Source organism: Diplotaxodon limnothrissa, linkage group LG1, assembly GCF_057381915.1.
Source record: "Diplotaxodon limnothrissa isolate DT_005_m linkage group LG1, D_limnothrissa_male_GT1.1, whole genome shotgun sequence".
Lineage (NCBI taxonomy): Eukaryota > Metazoa > Chordata > Actinopteri > Cichliformes > Cichlidae > Diplotaxodon > Diplotaxodon limnothrissa.
In genome coordinates this window covers 29,955,214-29,975,618 of record NC_140596.1, presented here as the reverse complement: position 1 = coordinate 29,975,618, position 20,405 = coordinate 29,955,214, and the positions used below count along the sequence as shown (strand labels likewise).

The following is a 20,405-nucleotide window of genomic DNA, read 5'->3' as shown; positions in this document are numbered from 1 at the left end:
CACGTCTCCTCACATAATTAGTTCACACGCACACCACTGGTATTTCTTCAACAAACACACCCAGGGTTCAGTATCAGAGTACATTATGTTGTGTGACTGCATCCCCCCCTCTAGTTGTCCCAACACACCCTTTAGCCTTTATTCAGCAAAACTGTAAACACAAAAGTAAAGCTGTATAATGATAATTGTAGGTTAACACACAGTGGGCTCCCATCCACTTGCCTGGTACTGACAGTTATGGATTCTACATTTAAAAAAATCTTTCTAGAAAAAAACAAAACAATAATATTAAGCAAATTTTACTCCAATCCAAGTTTTTCTTCCCAAATTTTTTGGACATTTTAAATTTACTCAAGATATCTGAGTTAGTTAGATATCTTAGTTTCCAAGCAATTAAATATGAGCCCATAAACTTGATGTTTGAAGCAGTGAGTTTAGGATAAATACAGAGGAACACAATTTTTTTATCAGTACAGTAAAATAACATTTCAGATCCCAGATCCATGAGAAATTATTACAATGAGTATGACATGTTTTGGTCTAATATACTTTGACACCATTTATTGTCACATTAGTGTTTAAATAATAAGAGAATCCCTTCTGTTTGGTTATTGCCTTTATTTTTCCATCCCTGGTCCCTCAAATCTAATATACACCATCTTTACATAGATGTTTTATTTTTGTTGTTAAAGTGAACAATATTGGATTTTTGGGGATCAGAGGTGGTGATATGACACAGTATACACCTGCTGTATGTTTACCTATCAACACTCACACTCTACTGCATTTACACAAGCAGATAACACAAGAAGTCATAAGAACAATACAAAAATACAATTAAAAAAATACCCCCAAAATAATTAACTAGAAAAAAAAAAATCCAAATAATACATCCAAACTTGCATTTTTGTGCAAAGTTGTGGAGAGGCAAAAACATTTTTCTAAAAAAACAAAAAACAACAACAACAGCAACAACCCAAAACACATGGCTCGTACTGCAGAAACTGGGTTTTTGCTGGTGTCATCGAAATCGAGCCCGAATAAACCCAAACGTGTAATTTTAAATGAGAGCTGTGGACTACAGATGAACCATTTACTATAATCTGACTGTGGGTGGATGAGAGGATGTTTGCCACGAAGACTGGCAGTTGTAGTTCGGTTTCCCTGACAACAGATGGCAACAGTGATTTGTTGTTTGAGCAAATGCTGGTTGACGACCGCTAGACGTGAAAAGAAAGAGGGTGTTGGCAGGCCGACTGAAACACCAAACACAATTATGTCACCAATCACATCAAGTGCAGCCTCATTTCCAATACTGTTATAAAACTGAGGGTTTCCACTCAGAAGACAGGCTGATGACCACCTGCCACAGCGTGTCTCATTTCATCTTACAGTACATTAAAAACGACTCCAATGAGACGAAAAACAAAGAAAAAAGGGTTCACTGGTGTCAGACTGGTGCTTGGTGTTGACAGATGCCCTGAGTTAAAGGAGATGAAGTTGGATAAGAGTTCCCTTTTATCCCCACATTAGCCAAGCCAGCATTGGTGAGATTAATACCTGGATGTCATAGTATTTGCTCAGAAAGGTTTAAGGCAGTTATACCTCAGAAAATAACTGATAATAAAATTTCCAAAGAGCAAAAAGAGCAACAGATCAGATTCACAATTACAGCACTTTAAATACTACTACTGGTAACCAAGCAACTATTTCTAAAGCTAAGAACAAACTTTGGAACGCCATATATAAGCTTTAATATTAAATTCTTATTATCTGATATTTATTATTACTTTACAAGCTTCGATTGATTGACATTCAGTGCTGTTATATCCTGATATGGCAAACCTTCCAGTACTCAAACACTTCTACTTATCAAATACTATCAACCAGGTATTACAACACACAAACCACGGCCTAGGAAGCCTCATAAAATGCCCTGCTGTCAGTCACTTAATCATTTCAAACCACCCTTAGCGTCTCATCACAGTGTTCAGAAGCAGGTTTTAGATCACACATTTCTTGGCTTTATATTGCCTTGGAAGAAGCTTCCTTAGAGCCCTTACAACAAGGTTTGAATTTAAATCGGGTTTTGAAAAGTCCAAAGGTCCCAGTCTTGCAGTATGATTTCAACAAGAGATGTTTGCGATCTTTTTTTCAGCAGTTCGTGCAGCAACACCCTTTATTCTCAGTGCAGTCAACAAAACAAGAACTGAGATTTTCGGCAAAGTCTTTGAAATAAAAAAATATTCCCTACGGTTAAAATCCATCTTCTTTCTTGCATGCAGCATTCTCCATCTAAATTACAGTTAAACAAACACCAGAATCATACGAACAAGCCACTAAAATAAATAGCGGTTGAGCTTTGGTATCTTCAGCCCTCCTACTCGTCAAACCTCACAGCTCAGATTATTACAAATGAAAAATTTGCTTCACATCTGCTGAACTTTCCCTTTTGTAGCACCACGCTCGCTAATCAGAAGGCTAAATTTTCAACATTTCAAAGAACCACATGATCATCTGCTGGAAAATGGAAAAGCTGTACTAAGATGTTCGCACCAAACCAGGTGGGTTGAATGTTAGCCTCAGCGCAGTGGCAGTAGGACTGTTGTGTGTGCAGTAAGAGACAAATATCAGAGACTTGGCTGGACCTGCAGCTGATCAAAGGCAACAGAAAGAGTAAGGAGGGCTCAAAGACACTGACAGACAGACAACGCGGGGAACATTTGATTCATCTAACGTTTCGTTATCATCCTTGCCCCTCCGTTAATAGTTTCCATATCTGCACTTTGACAAATAAAATGAGGAAAGGGGGAAAATATTGTGGTGTACAGTATGTAAAGTGCTGGAATCAAAGTGACAGAATGCAACTGTGGGAATGTACATGGATCCCATCTGAGGGTGGGGCTCGATCCCTGGTCACGTCTGGTAAGCACCAAAAACTTTGAGTGCCAAAACTATGTGCAGGATGATGTTACGAGCTGGAAACAATGTGTACAATCCTACCTTAATACTTAATAATCTACAGTACATTTACTACAAACAGCAACGCACCCAGAGGAGCAGACATAATGGCCAAGGGCTAAGAACAGAGAATTTAAATCAGACCAACCTCACAAAGACCACCATCCTGGGTCTTTCCCTCTTGGCCTACACAGTCTCACACAGACATACTCACGCACGCACGCACGCACACACAAAACGGTAACGTTTGTTAAGACAGCAGACTAGGCTATATGGCCTTGGCGGTGATAAGCAGTGAGCTTCTTACAGTTCTTCTTCGATGTAATACGAGGCTTCTTGTGTGCTCTTGTTTCTCACTCGACTACTCTAAAGTGGTGCTCTTGCTTTCCTTTAAAATGACAGCTTGACTTCATCGTCTGCCACTTTCGGCCAAAAAGAATCACTTAGCCGGGCGTCATTACTGTGTAGATGTAAAGAACCAAAATGTCCCTGCTCCGAGTCCTCGACATGGAAAAGAGCACGAAGGCAGTTAGTTCATTTTTTCACAAACTGTAAGGTGATTGTGATTACAAAGGAGGACCGGGAAAGGTGGGTTGGTACTGGTGAGTCGCACAGGAGGAGAAGGCAGAGAAGAGATATCAGTTTAGAGTGTCTCCTCAGTGCAGTGTGGGGATAGTGGTGTTGGAGAAAGTGAAAGGTTAATGAACAAATGAGAGAGACAGAGGTTTATGCTTTCTCCTTTAAGCAGGAGCCCTCACTCAGGTGGTCACTTTGGCATGGTGGCTTCTGTTTCTCCCACTGACAAATGGCATTGGCGTAACCCACGATCACTTTGTCCATCCAGGTGAGAGGCTGGGGGAAGAGGACTGCACCCTCAAAGAAGCCCAGGTGGCCTCCATGAAGTGTCAGGGCAAAGATCACATTCGGCTTCTTTGCTGGAAGAGGACAAATCACACGGTAATTAGCCCTCTGTACTCTGCACAGTTTGTAATCGTCAGCATCGGAAGAACAATGTTCAACACATGCCCAGAAATGGGCTTGCAAGGGATTGTTAAGGGTGTGTTTGCACAGTCGAGCAGATAACAGTGCGATTACGTTTCTGGCCATTAGACACGATCAATATGTTACTCAGTTTGTTTGTCTGACAGCTGGCAGAAAAAAAACAAAACAACTTTGCTCCTTCAACCTGGAGGCAATTTTTTAATGACTTTAACAGTTGAAACAGGTTTGCCTCGACTGACAGGTCTCACAGATTGTTACACCGTCTTTTCATTGCTTGTTGTCTAATTGCTTAAATGGTCATCCAGAATGGAAAAATCTATTTTCATAGTATAAGACTCATCATTTTCCATACCTCTCTCTTAATAAAGACTGCCATGTTGACAATCTTCCAAGATCCTTACGATTACATTTGTGTCCACATACTTATGGTAAAATAATGCAACCATTAATAATTGACGAGATAGGACTCCAGGCCAAACTTTAACATTTTCCCTTAGGAGATGTGACGACCTGTTTTCTATACTCTGTCCATACAGAAAACAGTAGTTTTCACACTGACTTTACGTCATTCACAATACACGCAATATACGAACCCTGAATATCTCTGCATCTGTGCTGCCTAATAAAATATGAAGGACTGCAATTTCCTTTGCTGTTTTTTTTTTTTTTTTGGTTGGTTGGTTATTCTGCAGTTAAAAAAAAATAAAATAAAATAAAATAATATATATATATATATATATATATATATATATATATATATATATATTTTTTTTTTTTTTTTTTTTTTTTTTTTAAATGTGTAATTAAAATAATAATAATAATAATAACAATAATGATGATAAATAAAGTCTGAAATGTAAACTAGGTCATCTCCACACACTCACTCTGCTTGCAGCATAGTGCTGCTGCAGTGAACAACTATGGTGGGGTTTCATGAAAAGGACTGGCCTGGATCTCTTTGGTCTCCTGGACTTAACTGGGTTAGTGGGGAAGCCTGCTGTAGCAGACTAGTGACTAAGATCCCACTGGGCTTTGAACACTGTGCACTATTCATGACAGCTGCTGAGTTGCCCTTGGACAACTGCGTGCTCACCCAGGACAGAGAACTGCCGCCTCACTACGAGCTGAGCGACAGGGGCCCGGAGACAAGCTTGTGGTTTAAAGATTTTTCTTAGTCCCTAAATGCATCATTTACCAAGTAATTACTGAAACACAGTTGCATCAGTTTCATGATCTTATTTTGATTAATTATATTATTCAAATATCATTGCAATAAAGAAGCACCAACTATTCTTTGTTTTCTTTAATTCACCTGTAACATTTTTGCTTGAACAGGAACAGTCTTACTTAACAGTCTGCTGAAAGCTCTTATCAAACACTTCTAGTCCGAGCTAATTCCAGCACCAGCACAGCAAGTGTATTTCTGTCAGTCTTTTGATGGTAGTCAAGCGTCTGAGCAACTGTCTCACATTTTAGGTCATAGGGACAGCTAATCCACTTTTCTGTAAGTGTTGCTCTCTGGAGACATATAGGATACAGTACCATTTGCTTCCAGTAAGGACTCCTCCTACTCTCCCTCTTACACGCACGCACACACAAGCAATATTCCTTTTCCAGTAGAGTTAAAAGTGGTCAGTGAGTAAAAATAGCACAAAGTGAGAAGAATGGATGCTTGATAGACATTAAGTCATGTGTAGCCAGATTTGCCTGCTTATGTTTATTTATTATCAATCACCCTGCACCATATACGGGAGGACAGAAGTTTTTTTGGGGGGGCAGGAGACCAGTGAACCACTTTATCCAACTGGAGGAACACTGTGTTATATTTATGCGTTACAGCCGTTGCCACACAGCAGAAAACATTAGTCACAAACTGTGTGCCCCACCCTGTCCCGGTTGGGGTTGGATGCCAGCTCATCATAGGCCTGCTTAAGGCTGCAGACATGTTTTTGTTTGTTTGTTTTTTTAAAACTACTGAGATTCAACTGAGGCCAGTCTTTAAGACATTAACAGCTTTTTGTATCAACCTGAAGGAGAATTGTTTTCCAGCATTTTTAGAACTGTGGAAAATATAGGTGTTACTAATAATCTACAGTGAGTTATTTAAAGTTACATAATACTACAGTGGAAGCAATATTCAAAGAAATTGAACCCACCCTTTTCTTTATTTTTTAATTTCTTTTTATTTTGAGCAGGAAGGTCCAGGTGGGGTTTTTTTGTTTGTTTTTTATTCAACACGTAATTTTACAGCAGGATTCTTATTTAAGGTCAGGAGCTTGATTTTTTTGATGCTACTGCAGCCACGCTATGACAGCAAGTTGATCCTGATCTGCACGGACCATTTAACTGCAACTCTGCCATCTAGTTGATAAGGTGATAAAAAAATATTTTAGTGCAGCTGCTGTTGCTATGCAACATGTTGGCAATTACCTGCTAGCGTGCGAGGGATGGTGAGCAATGAGTCATGAACCAGAGGATCATCCGCAGAGTTCACTAACAGCAGTGGCACATTGACCTGGAAATTTAAGAACAAAATGCCATCCATCAAAAAAAATACACAAACAGACCAAAAAAGAGAAAGATGGCATTTGTGAGTCGTATGCAAAAGCAGTTCTTACATTGTGAATATAATGTACACAACTCTCTTTCTCATAGTACTCTTTGAGAGACCGGTGGCCGTGGAATTTTCTGTTGAAACCCAAAAAGATCAGGTATTATTATTCAGTCCCTAACCCTTAGAGGGGTTTGATAGAAATGACAAGAATATCTGATATTTTTCAGATTCTAAGCACTGACAAAAAGTATCACCAGGAGCATCAAGAACATGGAAGAGCTGCAGTTTACTAGAACACACCTCATGATGTTGTCGTCAATCTGCATGAGAGATGTTGCTGTGTACAACCGACTTAGATCAGCATCAATCATTTTGAGCGAATGTCCTCCAAACAGACTGTGCCTGTAACATACAAACATTAACATGAACACAAGTAATTTTAAAAATCAATTAGTTCACAGTCATAACTGTCAGCTATGTACCAACTATTCCCTCTATTACACAGAGTGACAACGAAGACCAAGAATGGTAAGAACTATTCATTTATTTGCAGATTAGCATTTAGAAAGTTACTTTAGATGTTCTTTTTAGTAGGCTAGTGGCTCATTTAGTGGCTTTTTTAATTTTATTTTACATTTTTACTTAGTTTTGAGTAGTTTATAGTTGGCTTTATTTATTTTATGGGCACCTTAGCATGTTATAGGTAGGTAGGGCAAGAGCAAGAGAGGCAAGAGGAAGGTACCATTTCAGGCAGTTCAACCTACTCAGATCTGTGAAAATGATCATTGCTCAAATGAACCCACCATGGCTGTGGGTAATCTACAATTTCATTTATAGGGAAATTAGGAGGTTAGATTACTGACTGGGTTGTCTGATGAAATCACTGTCTTTGGCAAACACCATAAAATTTTCTCCCCAAACACTAAACATGTCAATTAAACTTTTCAGTGATTGGAAACAGAAGGCACACAATGTACTAAAATTTATAGCTGGGCAAAAGTGGTACCTGTGTGAGAGAATGATTTTCTTCATGTTGTCGGCCATGAGAAAGTTATAAAAGCGCCTGAACTGATCCCACTGCAGGAATGTTTCCTGGGCCCTGAGAGAGAGAGGGGAAGGCAAACACACAGGAAGTTAGCTTTGTACAGACTGTCTGCAATCTAAACAATACATTGAATGTCCTGTGTCTACTAATCCACTAACACAAAGAGTCACACTGGTTGAGAGTAGCAATGGTGTCAGGCATCAATATGCAGCTCACTGACAGTGACAAGGTGACTCAAAACAAGAGCTCAAGAAAAACAGGTTCAGCAGCTAACTGCTGATTACAAAAAACAAAAACGAAAAAGGTTTCTTTTTTTGTGGCTTTTTCATACAATAAGGCCATAATATTAAATGTGTGTTATTGTAAGAAGAACATACATCGATCAGCCGCAACATTAAACCAGTAGGCAATAGTGAAAAACATTGATCACTCATTCCACTGCAAGCCTTGGGTCCTGGTATTCATGCGGTTGACACTACAATATGTACTGTGCCACCCACCTAAACATTGTTGTAGCCCAAGCACAACCCACTCGAGGCTACGATACTCTTCGATGGTAGTGGCCTCCCCAGCAGGTTAATGCACCCCGCCATATCGCAAAAACTTCCCAGGAATTGCTCGAGGAACCCCGAAAAAACAGAGCCAGCCTCCAAATTCTCAATCCGATTGAGCATCAGTCTGATGCTAACAAACGAGCCCGATCCACAAAGGCCTACCCCGAACCCGCAAAGCCCAAAGGATCCAATGCCGGGTGCCAGACACCACAGGACACGCCAAGGGGTCCCATGTCCATGCCCCGACAGGTCAGAGCTGTTGGGCGGCACAAAGGGAACCTACAGAATATTAGGCAGGTGTTTTTAATGTTGTGGCTGATTACTGTACAGCTTCAGCTCTCGAGGTACACTGACAGGAGGGCCAGCTTAAATTTTGGAAACAGATTTTAAATTAAAATTTTTATTTTTTTTTTTTAAAAGAAAAAAGAAAAACTGCAAAGCCAATTTGACAGACGGCCAGTCTCGACACACACCCATCCCCTGCTGTCCACACTGAAACTTTAATAGACCCGGCCTGTCAAGTCTGCCAAGAGATGCTGTCTGCATTTAAAAACACAGAATCTGACAAGAACACAGAGTGCAGACACCCGCATGCACTAAATAGACATATACATCATAATCTATTTGTAAATATTGTACTTTCAATACATTTATCTGGTTACTAGTTACTTTAAAAAGTAAGGTTTTATTGTTTTTTAAAATCAAACTATTAACTGATTGAAAGACAAATGACTAATTGACACTAGTCATTAGCTGGTAGGACTTCTACTCCTGTACTTCAGCAAAGAGCCATTGATAATGCCCAACATTATCAATGGTCCTGTAGACATTCAGAGTAAACTGTGGTAGGTGAATGAAGGGATCAGACAGGTCCTCAAACAGGTTTTTAAATGTGTCTCATTTCTTACATTTTGGGAGAAAAAAAATTTTTTTTTAAGTGGCAACTTTACCAAATTGGTGCAATCCATCAATAATTATGGTAAAAGGAAGAGCAGAAAGGGTAACCAGCTGACTGGAGCCGCTTTGCAGACTCATGGATAAACATGTGATTATATTATGCAAGCGCTATTCATTTTGTAGAATTATTCTGAGCTTCATTTATATTTAGAAATGTGAGCACATCAGTGTTAGTATTACAAAGCCGGTTTGACAAAACAATGCATGTAATTAAGAAATGAGACCACAGCAACCCACCTCAGCGCGCTGTACCCCTGACAAACGCTGACGCAGCACAGCACTCGCTCCTGGTTAGCCTTGTTCTCCCCCAGGAACTTACAAACGATGTTTCCACCCAGACTGAAGCCCACAACAATGAGCTGAGTGTTAGGGTATGCCCGCTTAATGTAGCCAACCATGGATGCAAATTCCCATGTGCATCCTGTAAAATGAAACAGTATAGTGCTATAATCAAAACACAGAAACATACTTTATTCTACTCGGCACTTCTGGCTGAAGATTTCTTTAATTCAGGGTATCAGATTTGAGTGTCTAAGATCTTTTAAACAGCACAGGTCTCATCATGCCCATAAAAAAGCCTTACATTCTTCTTTTTCCATAATTTACCGTTTACCCTGAAATAATGCTGTACAAGCAGGGCAAAAAAAAAAAAAAAAGGATAAGCTGTTCGTAAGTGCACACTTTCACCAGAAATGCTTTAAACTAATACCTTCACTGTGCTCACCCCTTTTAATGGATTTTGGAGAGGATAGGTTAAGCCTAAACCACAACAGACAATTGGATGAGAGCAGCAGGCTGAGCCAAAAGCGATGACACAGCATTACTGACAGGACTGAATTCTTTTTATCATTGCAAATAATGGTTTTCATTCTTAGATAGACCTCTGATGAAAAACTGACTGGTGTTTAACAGGGGTTCAGAAATTATTAGGGGTGGGGGGATGAGTCATCACTAGACTAGCTCTGCATGATTCACAGTCCTCTACTACGGCCTTTAGGCAGCCCATTTCATTTTTTCAAGCCCCTTTCCTCACTTTCTTCTCATTAGCTGCCCCTCACTGTCATCCACAAACAGATGCAGGCCTTATGAGCCTTGTTTGCTTACACCATATGTAATCAGTGCCAAACTGATACCACCTAAGCAGCATACAAGTAGAAAACTTTTGGTCCACAGACATAAATTGTATATAACATTTGAAACTGAACATTTACAATATAAACATTCAACAATGACAAAAATTATATGAAACACATTTTTTCAAAAGCCAAATAGGTACTATTTTGAGTTGGCTCACTGGTCTTACCATAAGTGAACATGCGTGGAGAGGTAAGCTCGATGTTGGGAAGAGCTCCGAGGTGATTCAGCACAGCACAACGATAACCATCCTTCTGTGCATAATCCACAAAGGTCCGGATGTAGTGCTTCTCACTATGGTTACCGATACCGGGGCATATCACCATGGTGATGTCATCTGGTTGAACAGGCAGATGGAGCAGGGCAATATTTGCAAGTGAGAAAAATGTAAGCAAAGATAAAGAAAGGAGAGTGTTACTCTCCTAAACAGCAGATCATCATAACAAAAGGAGCAAGGCAAAGCCCGGCAGCCAATCCAAGATAAAGGATAAGGCTGTCAATTATAGCTTTTCCAAACACAGTGGAAATAGCAACACTACTTTTGTCGGGAGTAAAATGTCATGTGAGGCTCAAGCTTTTTGAGAGGACTAATAGATCCAAGTTAATTTGATTGGATAAGCTCAAGCCTTCAGAGAAACATATGCATCTTTTAAAGGGTCCCCCCACAACTGAATTACACACATCTTATGCGTGATTTAAAAGAACAATAATGCAGCAAAGTCTCTTTAGTAGCTGACTTGCAAGGCCTGGCACAAATAACCAAAGTTGGACATGACACCACTGACAACGAATTTCTTTATTCTCCAAACATCAAACTTGTTTTATTTAGCCATATGTTCTATATAAAAACTCCCAGGGGCCAAAGTTTCTTGTGATACCCTCTAACTATTCTTGACCCTCGAATCGAATAATGAAGAAATTTATCAGGAACAACAAAATGGGAGAAACCTCAAGAAGATCAGCAGAGAAGGGATCCCTCGTCCAGGACTGACAAACACTCATTAGGTGTGGCATGAACGGACTAGACAGAAGTAGCAGTAGTAGAATTACAATGTAAAGCAACAGAATTACAGTATGAAACTAAGAACTACAATATATTAGATTTTAATGTTTGTCATGACAGTAAAGATCCAACTACGCAATGTACAGGGGCAAGAAAAAGTGTTCACCCTTGTAAAGCATCACGTAAAAATTCACACAGTAGAGCTGGACAAAATATCAGAACCCAAGGTCGATTACTTCAACAAAACTTGCATTCAACAAATGAAACCTCACTGAAGATTTGAGTTAGCCCACACCTCCAATGCTGTGAAATGATCTTAGGAGAGCTGTCCACCCCTGGCATCCCAAGAATGGCTGAGCTCAGGCAGTGCTGTATATTGTGCTCATCCATAGCTGTGATGAATGTGCTTTCTCTTGCCCCTGTTCTATACAACTGCATAAAAATGTTGGTTAATAAGAAGTAGGGCTGCCACGATTTGTCGACTAGTCACGATTACGTCGACTATCAAAATCGTCGACGACTGATTTAATAGTCGACGTGTCGTTTGAAGCTTTGTAAGATCGCAAAAGACGCAGGAATAATAGCAGGATTTAAGAGTGTAATAACGGACTGAAACAGAAGATGGCAGCACAGCATGTACAAGGATGCCAGCTGCCGTTAAACCCCGAAGAAGAAGAAGCAGCTGTGTCCCAGAATTCATAGCGCGGCCCAGCTTAGTTTCCAACAATGGCGGTAGCTAGTTAGTTTTAATATTACTCTTATTATTCTTTCTGGGTCACAAAATAAACGTTTAACATATTTTCAGGCGAGAATGTAGCTGTGTAAACCTCAAATATCGGCTCAGTTTATCAGGACACCACATATTTTCAAAAGCGCTCCGACGTTTTCGGAGACGTCTGTTACCCACTAGCTCGATAGCTAGCCGGGGGCTAGGTCACTAGCGCCGTGAGAACACCGGACTCCCGGCAAATTGTTTTCAAACCCACCGCTGTCTTTCGCGACTCAGGTTAAATATATATGAGTCACTTAGATAAATTAAAAATGTTGTTGTTTGGCTTTTTTTTTTTTTTTTGTATTTTATTTGTTCCTGAGTAAATCGGTTTGGCTGAGATTAAAGTTATAGTTTTTACACAGCTGAATAAACGTCAAGCAGACAGCTGATTATCAGAAGTGTGAGATGCTGGAGAATATACTCCGGTGTCCTGTTATATTTTAGATAGCAAGGAGTTTATTAAACTTTACCGAAACAATCTGCAAATTTCATTAAAATTGAATAAACTATCATCTTGTCTTTATTTTTAGTTAGCACCTTAAAAGCTTAAAGCTGTAAGCTAATGATAGTTATATAAGAGCAGATGCTGCTGGTGCAATAAGCTGTAGTTTTACGTCCAGTGGATGATGATCTTATTAGTCGACTAATCGCATAAATAATCGGTGACTAGTCGACTATCAAAATAATCGTTTGTGGCAGCCCTAATAAGAAGCAGATCCTGATCAAATGCATCACCTCCTGTCCGATGATCCCCCAGCGGCTCGAAGAGGTCGAAGGTCGCAGTCGCCCCATCCTGCATGGGCAAATATTTTCTGATTCCACTAGGGTGAGGCGAGCTCACCCGACCAAGTTTACCATACAGTGCCGTCTGGAGGTGACCACTCTTACCCCACAGTAATGGAGGAATGTACCTGGAAAACACAAAATTGCATTCCTTTGTTAAATTTGGTCTCGAAATATGAGCCCTCAGCCTAATGGACAGTACAAGGGCAGGGCAAATGCTCAGACACAAGATCAACACAGTGTTATCTGAAGCACATGCCTTTTGCATTTCTGGTTTATGACAGAGTTTCAAGCACAGAGTTTGCACACAAAGTCACATCTCTTTTCAAGACATTTAAAGATTGCTACGTGGACCCAACAGACAGCAACGTTTCACTAGTGTGTAGCTATGTTTTGTAAAGTTATTCGCAGAACCAGCGCTTGTATTCCAGTGACACTTCTGTAGGAGTTAACTGTAGGAGTTGAGTCTTTAGCTTATGTAACATTCCTTTGAGACACCGGGCATTATCATGAATCACTATCACATTTCCACACCGAGAGCAAAATAGTGTGAACTAACACAGAGAAACGTCTTCAACTTGCCACTGCAACTATTTCATCACATATTATAGGTAAAATATTAGGTTTAAAATCACGACAGTGGCGACAGGAACAGATAAAACACCGTGCTTTTCATATAATGCTTCAGCCGTTTAAATGGGATTGGCTGACATAAAAGTATTATTCAATATGGAAGATTTTGAAGTGACTCAGGAAGATATTTAGGAACATTTGAGTTAAAGACAGGCTAGATCTCCAAACGCAGCGTTTCGACAGTGATAACTATATTGGTTGAGTGCTTGTTAATAACACTTTAGTGAGCATTCAAGGCACTCTCTCACTTCTTCAGCTATATAAAAGGCTGTGTGGAATAGTTTCGTGACAAAACTCGGTAGCGAGCTATATCGGATAAACAAGACCAGCATAACTCTGAAGCACAGCTGCAGTGTGGACACTAGCTGTGTGTACAGCACAGCCCAAAACACGACGACAGTCAGCGACTGCCGAGAGTCGAGGCTTCAGTTACATCAACAGTTGCACAAGCTCTTTAACCTTATGTTTCCTCAACTCTTACAGTGGCTCTAACAATTACTTAATTAACAAATACAGTCTTACATAAGAGAATTATCTACCACAAAACCGACTATTGCCATTTAGTGATAATGTGATCGCCTCCAGGGTGCACTGTAGTTAAAGTTTTACCACATGGTTCTAGAAGGTACTCTGCTGGCTTAATCCATGGCTACAGGAAGAGGATGACCTCACTGTTATAATGTGGACAGGAAGCGCGACACCAGAGTAGCTGAGTTCATCAAGACAATAAAAAATAAAAATAATGCTGTTATCAGTTTTCCTTTGCTTTTAACTGATAAAGTTTGAGAAATCCTTTTTAATAATTCTATATCAAATGTAACAGGCTCCAATCTCTCTTTGAATTGGGATAACTAGTGTAACCTTCTTGGGGTATGTACAGTGACTGTGCTATTGTCCTTTGTAGCTATTAGATAACAGAAAAAAGGAACTGGATGTGTCTGTGTGGCTTGATAAAACAAAGACCCGAAGTCCTGGTCAAAGTCCAAAATGACTCATGTCATTTATGGTAATTGTATTAATCTGCATGCTATCAGTCTTTACGTTCATTGGGCTTTTTTTTCTTTTCTATACACCACATACTGTCAGATGCTAGCGACACACACACATTCACACACACGTATAATACTGGCCAATAGGAAAACAAGCTCTACAATGTTTTGCAATATCCTGGACAATCACCTGAAGCAAATCAGACTGCGACTTCTGCCAAATAATGAAATAATAAATAGCACGCTCTGTCATTTTGCATGTTATCCTAAACCCTATTCAACTGTCTCCAAACACAGCCAAACAAAAAGGCTGTTCACCTCACATCACCCCTCTTATACTTTCCACTGTGCGATCGATTTATTATGCAACAACACAGGATGTCACGAGTTACAAACGTGACTTCACAAAAATGAAGATAAAAACATCTCTGCTAAACTACACACTGGGACAGACATCTTCCTATTCTAAGCATAGAGCATACGGCTGTTCAGGAGGGAATAATAACAAACTAGACACAGATGTAAGCATCAGTGCGGCCTTATGATTCAATGACCCTGCAGCTGAAAGGCAAAGGGCTCAGTAACCATCCGTTATGTAAGCTGACACTCGAGGGTGCTTCGAGAGATTCGCCCTACAAAGCTGAAAGTTCCTGTCGAGTGTCAAAGCAAGAGGTGGAGAGATGCTCACTAAGGAAACACAACTGAGTATACAATTCCCACTCAAGGGAGTGTGTTTCCAGCAAAATTACAGGAAGTTTGAGGCATAACCTGGTTTAAAGCTCACAGCAAAGCCTTGTTCTGTTATGGTCCAAGAACGACTGCTTTGCGTCAGTTATTATGAGCTCAGATGAAACATTCAAATTATAGCAGTCATCATAGTTACCCTGAATGTGAGACCAGCATCATCATGAATGCAAATCCTCTTACCCTGCAGTGAATGAGCCTTTATTTATAATGCAAGTGCAACAAACTCCGTGCACCTTTGAGATAACCCCAAAAATACAGACTCATGTTTAATTCATGCAAGAGCCAACAGGAAGGCTGTGGTACAGACGTGTGGCACACTTAGGAGCACTGACGATAGCTGGGACCGCCGCCAGACAAACCGCTACCTTCACTGCTGCTGCACCGTTGCCGTGGCAACCTCCAAAGAGACATGCACAGAGAGAAAGGAAAGCAACTCACTCTTTGGTCAACTGAGAGCAGGACTTGAGGAGGAAGCGGTTGACAGCAGTGTCCTGGTAGATGAGGTCCGGGGGTGCTGTGGGGCTCTTGAGGTTCAAGCAGCGGACAATGATGTAAAGCACCGTGGCCACCGCCGCCAGCTTCATGCCATCAAACATTGCTGGCATCTCGGGAGAGATGGTGTGCACGTCGGATTCGTGGGCGCTCATGATTATTCTAGAAAACAAAAGCAGCCAATAAATGCAGAACTCCATTTTTAAACTGAATTTTAATATAAAAAGACATCGCTTGTACAAGTCAATGTTTTTTTTCCCCAGTTCTAGGGATTAACAATGGACTTTAAAGAAATAAATTAATTAAATATTCCCGAGGTGTCCTGCAGCAACACATCTGTGGGAATATAAACTCAAAGGAACTCAGATAAAGCAGAGTCAGATAAGACAAACCTGGTTATTTAATACACTCCCTGTAATTACATTACAGCTTAAACTGTGCCAATAGGAAGCCTTGCTGCATAGAAGATAGAGGTGCTGACAATGCTTTAAATAAATCATTACATATAGCAGACACGGTGAATCCTGACTAGCATTTCTCCCAATGTAATGTGCCAGCACAAATTTACATTTTAGCAGATTTATTAAATGTATTAATGTTCACAGCTAATAAAGTCTCCACAGGTGTGAAATTATAGGTAAACAAACAGAAACTATAAAGGGCACAGAAGAGGCTCAATGCCTTCTATTGCAAAGAAAAAAGGAAGTTCTGATCACTGATGTGCAACGCAAATGTTTGTGTGATGTTACCAGGCAGCCACATCAAACTGACATAAACAGAAACAGTCATAACTGAAAGCTAAAATAAACTAATATACTTACATTTTATGTTCAAGTTTGCCTCCAATGAAAATTCGTTTCAAAAGGTCCAAAGAAATGTGAAGTCACAGTGATGTGGTCCTGAAAAGCACATAAAGCAAAACACACACAAAGACCTTCACTGTACAGTATCAGAAAGTTATCTTTTTTCCTTAAACAGAAGTTTCATCTAAAATTAAGTAAGAATAATGACACCACTTAATTTGCATGGTAAGTAACTGCTGAACGATTACACATCCTCTTTTTTTAAGTTTCATGAATCTAAATATTTTAGTTTTGACTGGTGTCCTAAGCTCTTTCAGACACCTGTCGGCTGTACTTATTTTCTAGCATGTTCCTGTTGCCATAACCAAGACTGTCAATATCAGACAGGAAGTTATAACGCTGCCTCCAGAAAACCTAAATGTAACACTTACGAAAAGTCGGCCTCAGACTTATTAGACCTTATTAAAAAGTAAGGCAATTAAACAGCCATCACGTGTAAACAAACTTAACACCAAAAGGCGTGTAAAAATAGCTTCAAAAATAACCCCACTAATACCAGTGTCTTTCACTGGAAACCAATCCAAAGAGTATATCTGACACATTAATACAACTAATGCCAAGAGACGGGGTGTAAACAGCTTTAATTTTACTCTCTGGTCTTTGTCACGACTCACAACAATCCTGAGACGCACCTTAACAGCCACAAGGGCACACAGATTCCATCAAGTAGCTAACCCAGTGAGAAACGTGGGCTTTTCTGGACGATAAAAGCTTTCTAAGAGCAGGCCAACGGTCCTCCTCCCATACTCTCGATCCTGAAAATGAAAACCGTGTCGCCTTTTGGACGAATTAGCTACCCACCCACCAGAATTTGCCGCAGTAGCTCCACATTAAGACCCCGCTTCGCCTTGCCCCTTTCCTAGCCGTAGTTTGATATCGTTTTAGTCCTTAAAAAAAAGCAGCGGCGCATACATGTTTTTAACGGCCTTCATTTCTACCGCTAATAATCGATTTAATGTTGCAGCATCACTTGAGGACCAAACCGGACATAGCAACAGTCGCATCTCCAGCGTACTTACCTCAGCAGGAAAACTGTGGGTCAGTTGCTTGCTTCTTAAAAGCGGCAGGCCTTATTTATGTTCGCAGGTTTTCTTTTGTTTAACGTGTCTATAAAAGCATGACAGCCTGATGTCCAGCTCGCCCTCACAGAGCCGAAGATAGCTGAAGTAGCGACTGCAGCGATGGGATCCCACTTCCTAGAAGAATCTGTCATTTGCATAAAGAAGCCCCCATTGGATAAAATTGCGATGACGTTTTAAGGCCAATAACTTTCCACGCCCCTTCAGCGGTGTAATTTTCCACATTACACTACTGGTGGTTTATATATGTCCTACATATTAGCCTAAATACGCGTTCGGACATCTCTATCAATATTTGACCTCTTTATATGATTTTCTGAGGAGATACATCTCTGCTAAGAGTATCTGACACACAGCCAATACCGTCCCTCCCGAACGTGATAAAAACGTGAACTGAAACCGTTATATAAAGTTTCTTCTGCGCATGTCTCGGTCTATTAGCAACATTAGCATTTAGCTGTTGTTGACAGCTAAATGATGTCAGCGGATAGCGGATAACTTTGGGTTACTCGTTCTCTAGTTCTACCAGTATTAGCAACGTGAATATTTATTTTCAGGAAATTTGTTATTCTATAATTTAACTACTTAATTCCCATTTATTCTGTGATGGTTATTACAGCATCCCCTCAGCTGTCACGCCCACCTTTGCACCTTTTTGTATCGTGAAGCTTTAAGCATTCGACAAGCTGTAGCCTATATAACGTAAGCGTAAAATTCACAACAACACATTAGGCTGAAATACAACTATACACATTACATTTAATTGTATTTCAGGTAAACACGGGGGATGATAGACCTAAATGACCAGGCTTCTATTTACAGGTCAAGCCCTCGTCATAGATACGCTGAAGGTCAGTGTGACAGGACAACATAACATTCCCTGTCAAAGAGCCTATGAAAAAGATAATTATCAGGAGGACATGTTAGGTGATTGGAAGATCTAGAATGGTCATTTTTTGCTTGCCAATTAAACACAGCCAGTCTACAACTTTTAATAGCTTTAATTTATCACTTTGAATCACTACAACTCCCATGCCTTCGCTTTAAATTACACCTGTACTGCGCTATATATATAACATAATGTGTCGTACTTTAACACAATTTCTTCTAAAATTCACTATAAAGCATAGATTGTCTGCATTTACAAGATGCTATTTATATTTGCTTATGCAAAGTTATATATTTGTGTTATTGATCGGATCTTTGGGATTACGAGTCTAAATGAGTCCAGATAATTTCATAATATTAATAAGATTAATGTCCCCACTGCAATTGCAGCTTGATATCCACTAGATGGAGACAGAGTTTAATCTCCTTGTGGCGTCTATTAATTTGGCAGGCAACCGAAAGAGGCACTGGCTTTAATGTAGTTTGTCACTTTAGTTTTAAGTACCCTTAGTATTAAGTACTACTTAAAAATAAATAATGGCTATTATATATTTGGTAATAATCAGATCTGGATCAGTTTGATTTCTGCAGTGTGACTGCTCTGCCACCAAACAGTCGAGTTTTCCCACGAGGATTTAATTTAGACTTGTTAAATCCCTTGTTAAATCCCTCCGTTTCTTTTATGTTGGGGGAAACAAAAGATCCTGTCAGCAAAATGTTCCAACTGCATGTTTACATGTAATTTTACAGTACTGTGCAAATGTCTTGAGCCCTCCCTAATTTCTTCACATTTTTCTGGGAAAATTAGAAATATCTTCCAACTGGTTTATTGAAACATTTTCAAAGATACATGGAAATACAGTATACAAGGCAAAAACTGGAATATGTACAATTCTAACCAGCTTGAAAGTTTATATATGTTATGATCATCTTTGTTCTTCAACACAGCCTGAACACTCTCCAGAAATACGTCACCAGGCTTCTTTAAGGACATTCAAAGCTCTTCTTTGGATTGTTTACTACATTTTGTAATTTATAGCTTTTCAGTAATTGCTGATTTGGTACAAAAATGCTGTCAAATTGTGCTATCTTTGGTTAGATTCAGCTAAAGAAATAGGAAGCAGGCTGCTAGTAACATAAAGATACGATTAAAATTGCTTATTTACTAAGTTGTATGTCGTGTGTAGACACAACACTGGCTCATCTCTTGAGTTAGGGAGTTTTAAATACTTGAATGATTTATAGGCCAGTGTTAAAGAAGAATTTAAATAAAGTCTGGCTCCTTAGAAGGGAAATAAAAAGTGAGGTGTGGCTCAAGACTTTTGCACAGTACCCTATGCTACAGGTGTTTTCGTTTCCAGTATATAATCCCTGGGGCTAATTCAAATCTCAGCCTAACCTGTCAATCTGGCCAAGGGGAGGGGGTAGTGGTGCATTCACATGCTCACAATAAAACAAGTTATTCAACGCACAAATATTTTAGGGTGCACTATGAAGTTGAATAACAGGTAATTAAGCTGACTGATGCCTTTCAACGACTTTCAGTTAATTTTAGATAAAAGTTAACTCACGATGAAGAGACAAAATTAAAGTGGAAAATGCCTTTAATGGTAAGGCATATTAGAATGCATAAAGTCAATTTAAAAAATTGACCAGCACCATAGCACATAAATACATTTGTTTTCGTTCTTTGTTGTTTTGTTTAAATGTAGGAGTAAGTAAGTTTGAAGTCAACAAGAAGTAAAAAATAATGAAAGAAGTGGCGAACAGACTGCCATGAATGAATATCAGAGGACTTCCTCCTCACTTCTCTCCGCCCACCAGAAAACGTCACACGTCGTTAACTCGGGTATTAGCGAAAATCTCAGCTCTCCCATTTATCACCCGGCTCTTCATCTGCGTTTTAGTCGGAATTGCGATATTTCCGACTGCATTTCAAAGCCGCATTG

General features: G+C 39.7%; 1 protein-coding gene across 1 annotated transcript; it reads right to left on the bottom strand.

Annotated features, from left to right (window-relative positions):
• Positions 1–11: 11 nt before the first annotated feature.
• LOC146639997 (monoacylglycerol lipase ABHD2) lies at positions 12–17,669 on the bottom strand. Its single transcript, XM_085349612.1, has 11 exons — positions 17,509–17,669; positions 16,448–16,525; positions 15,573–15,788; positions 12,718–12,893; positions 10,377–10,544; positions 9,311–9,494; positions 7,524–7,616; positions 6,818–6,919; positions 6,582–6,651; positions 6,394–6,478; positions 12–3,896 (listed from the first exon to the last, which is right to left on the bottom strand). The coding sequence occupies exons 3-11, from the start codon at positions 15,779–15,781 to the stop codon at positions 3,688–3,690; spliced, it is 1,296 nt and encodes a 431-aa protein (XP_085205738.1). The 5' UTR covers positions 15,782–15,788; positions 16,448–16,525; positions 17,509–17,669; the 3' UTR covers positions 12–3,687.
• Positions 17,670–20,405: the final 2,736 nt, after the last annotated feature.

What these genes read in the sequence shown, in the direction of transcription:
- LOC146639997 (XM_085349612.1), bottom strand. Translation starts at nt 15,781, where the DNA reads ATGAGCGCCCACGAATCCGACGTGCACACCATCTCTCCCGAGATGCCA. An exon ending in GGGGGATCATCGGACAGGAG is followed by an intron (nt 10,545 to 12,717) that starts GTGATGCATTTG and finishes CTGTTCAACCAG; the next exon opens with ATGACATCACCATGGTGATA. An exon ending in GTGTACATTATATTCACAAT is followed by an intron (nt 6,479 to 6,581) that starts GTAAGAACTGCT and finishes TTAAATTTCCAG; the next exon opens with GTCAATGTGCCACTGCTGTT.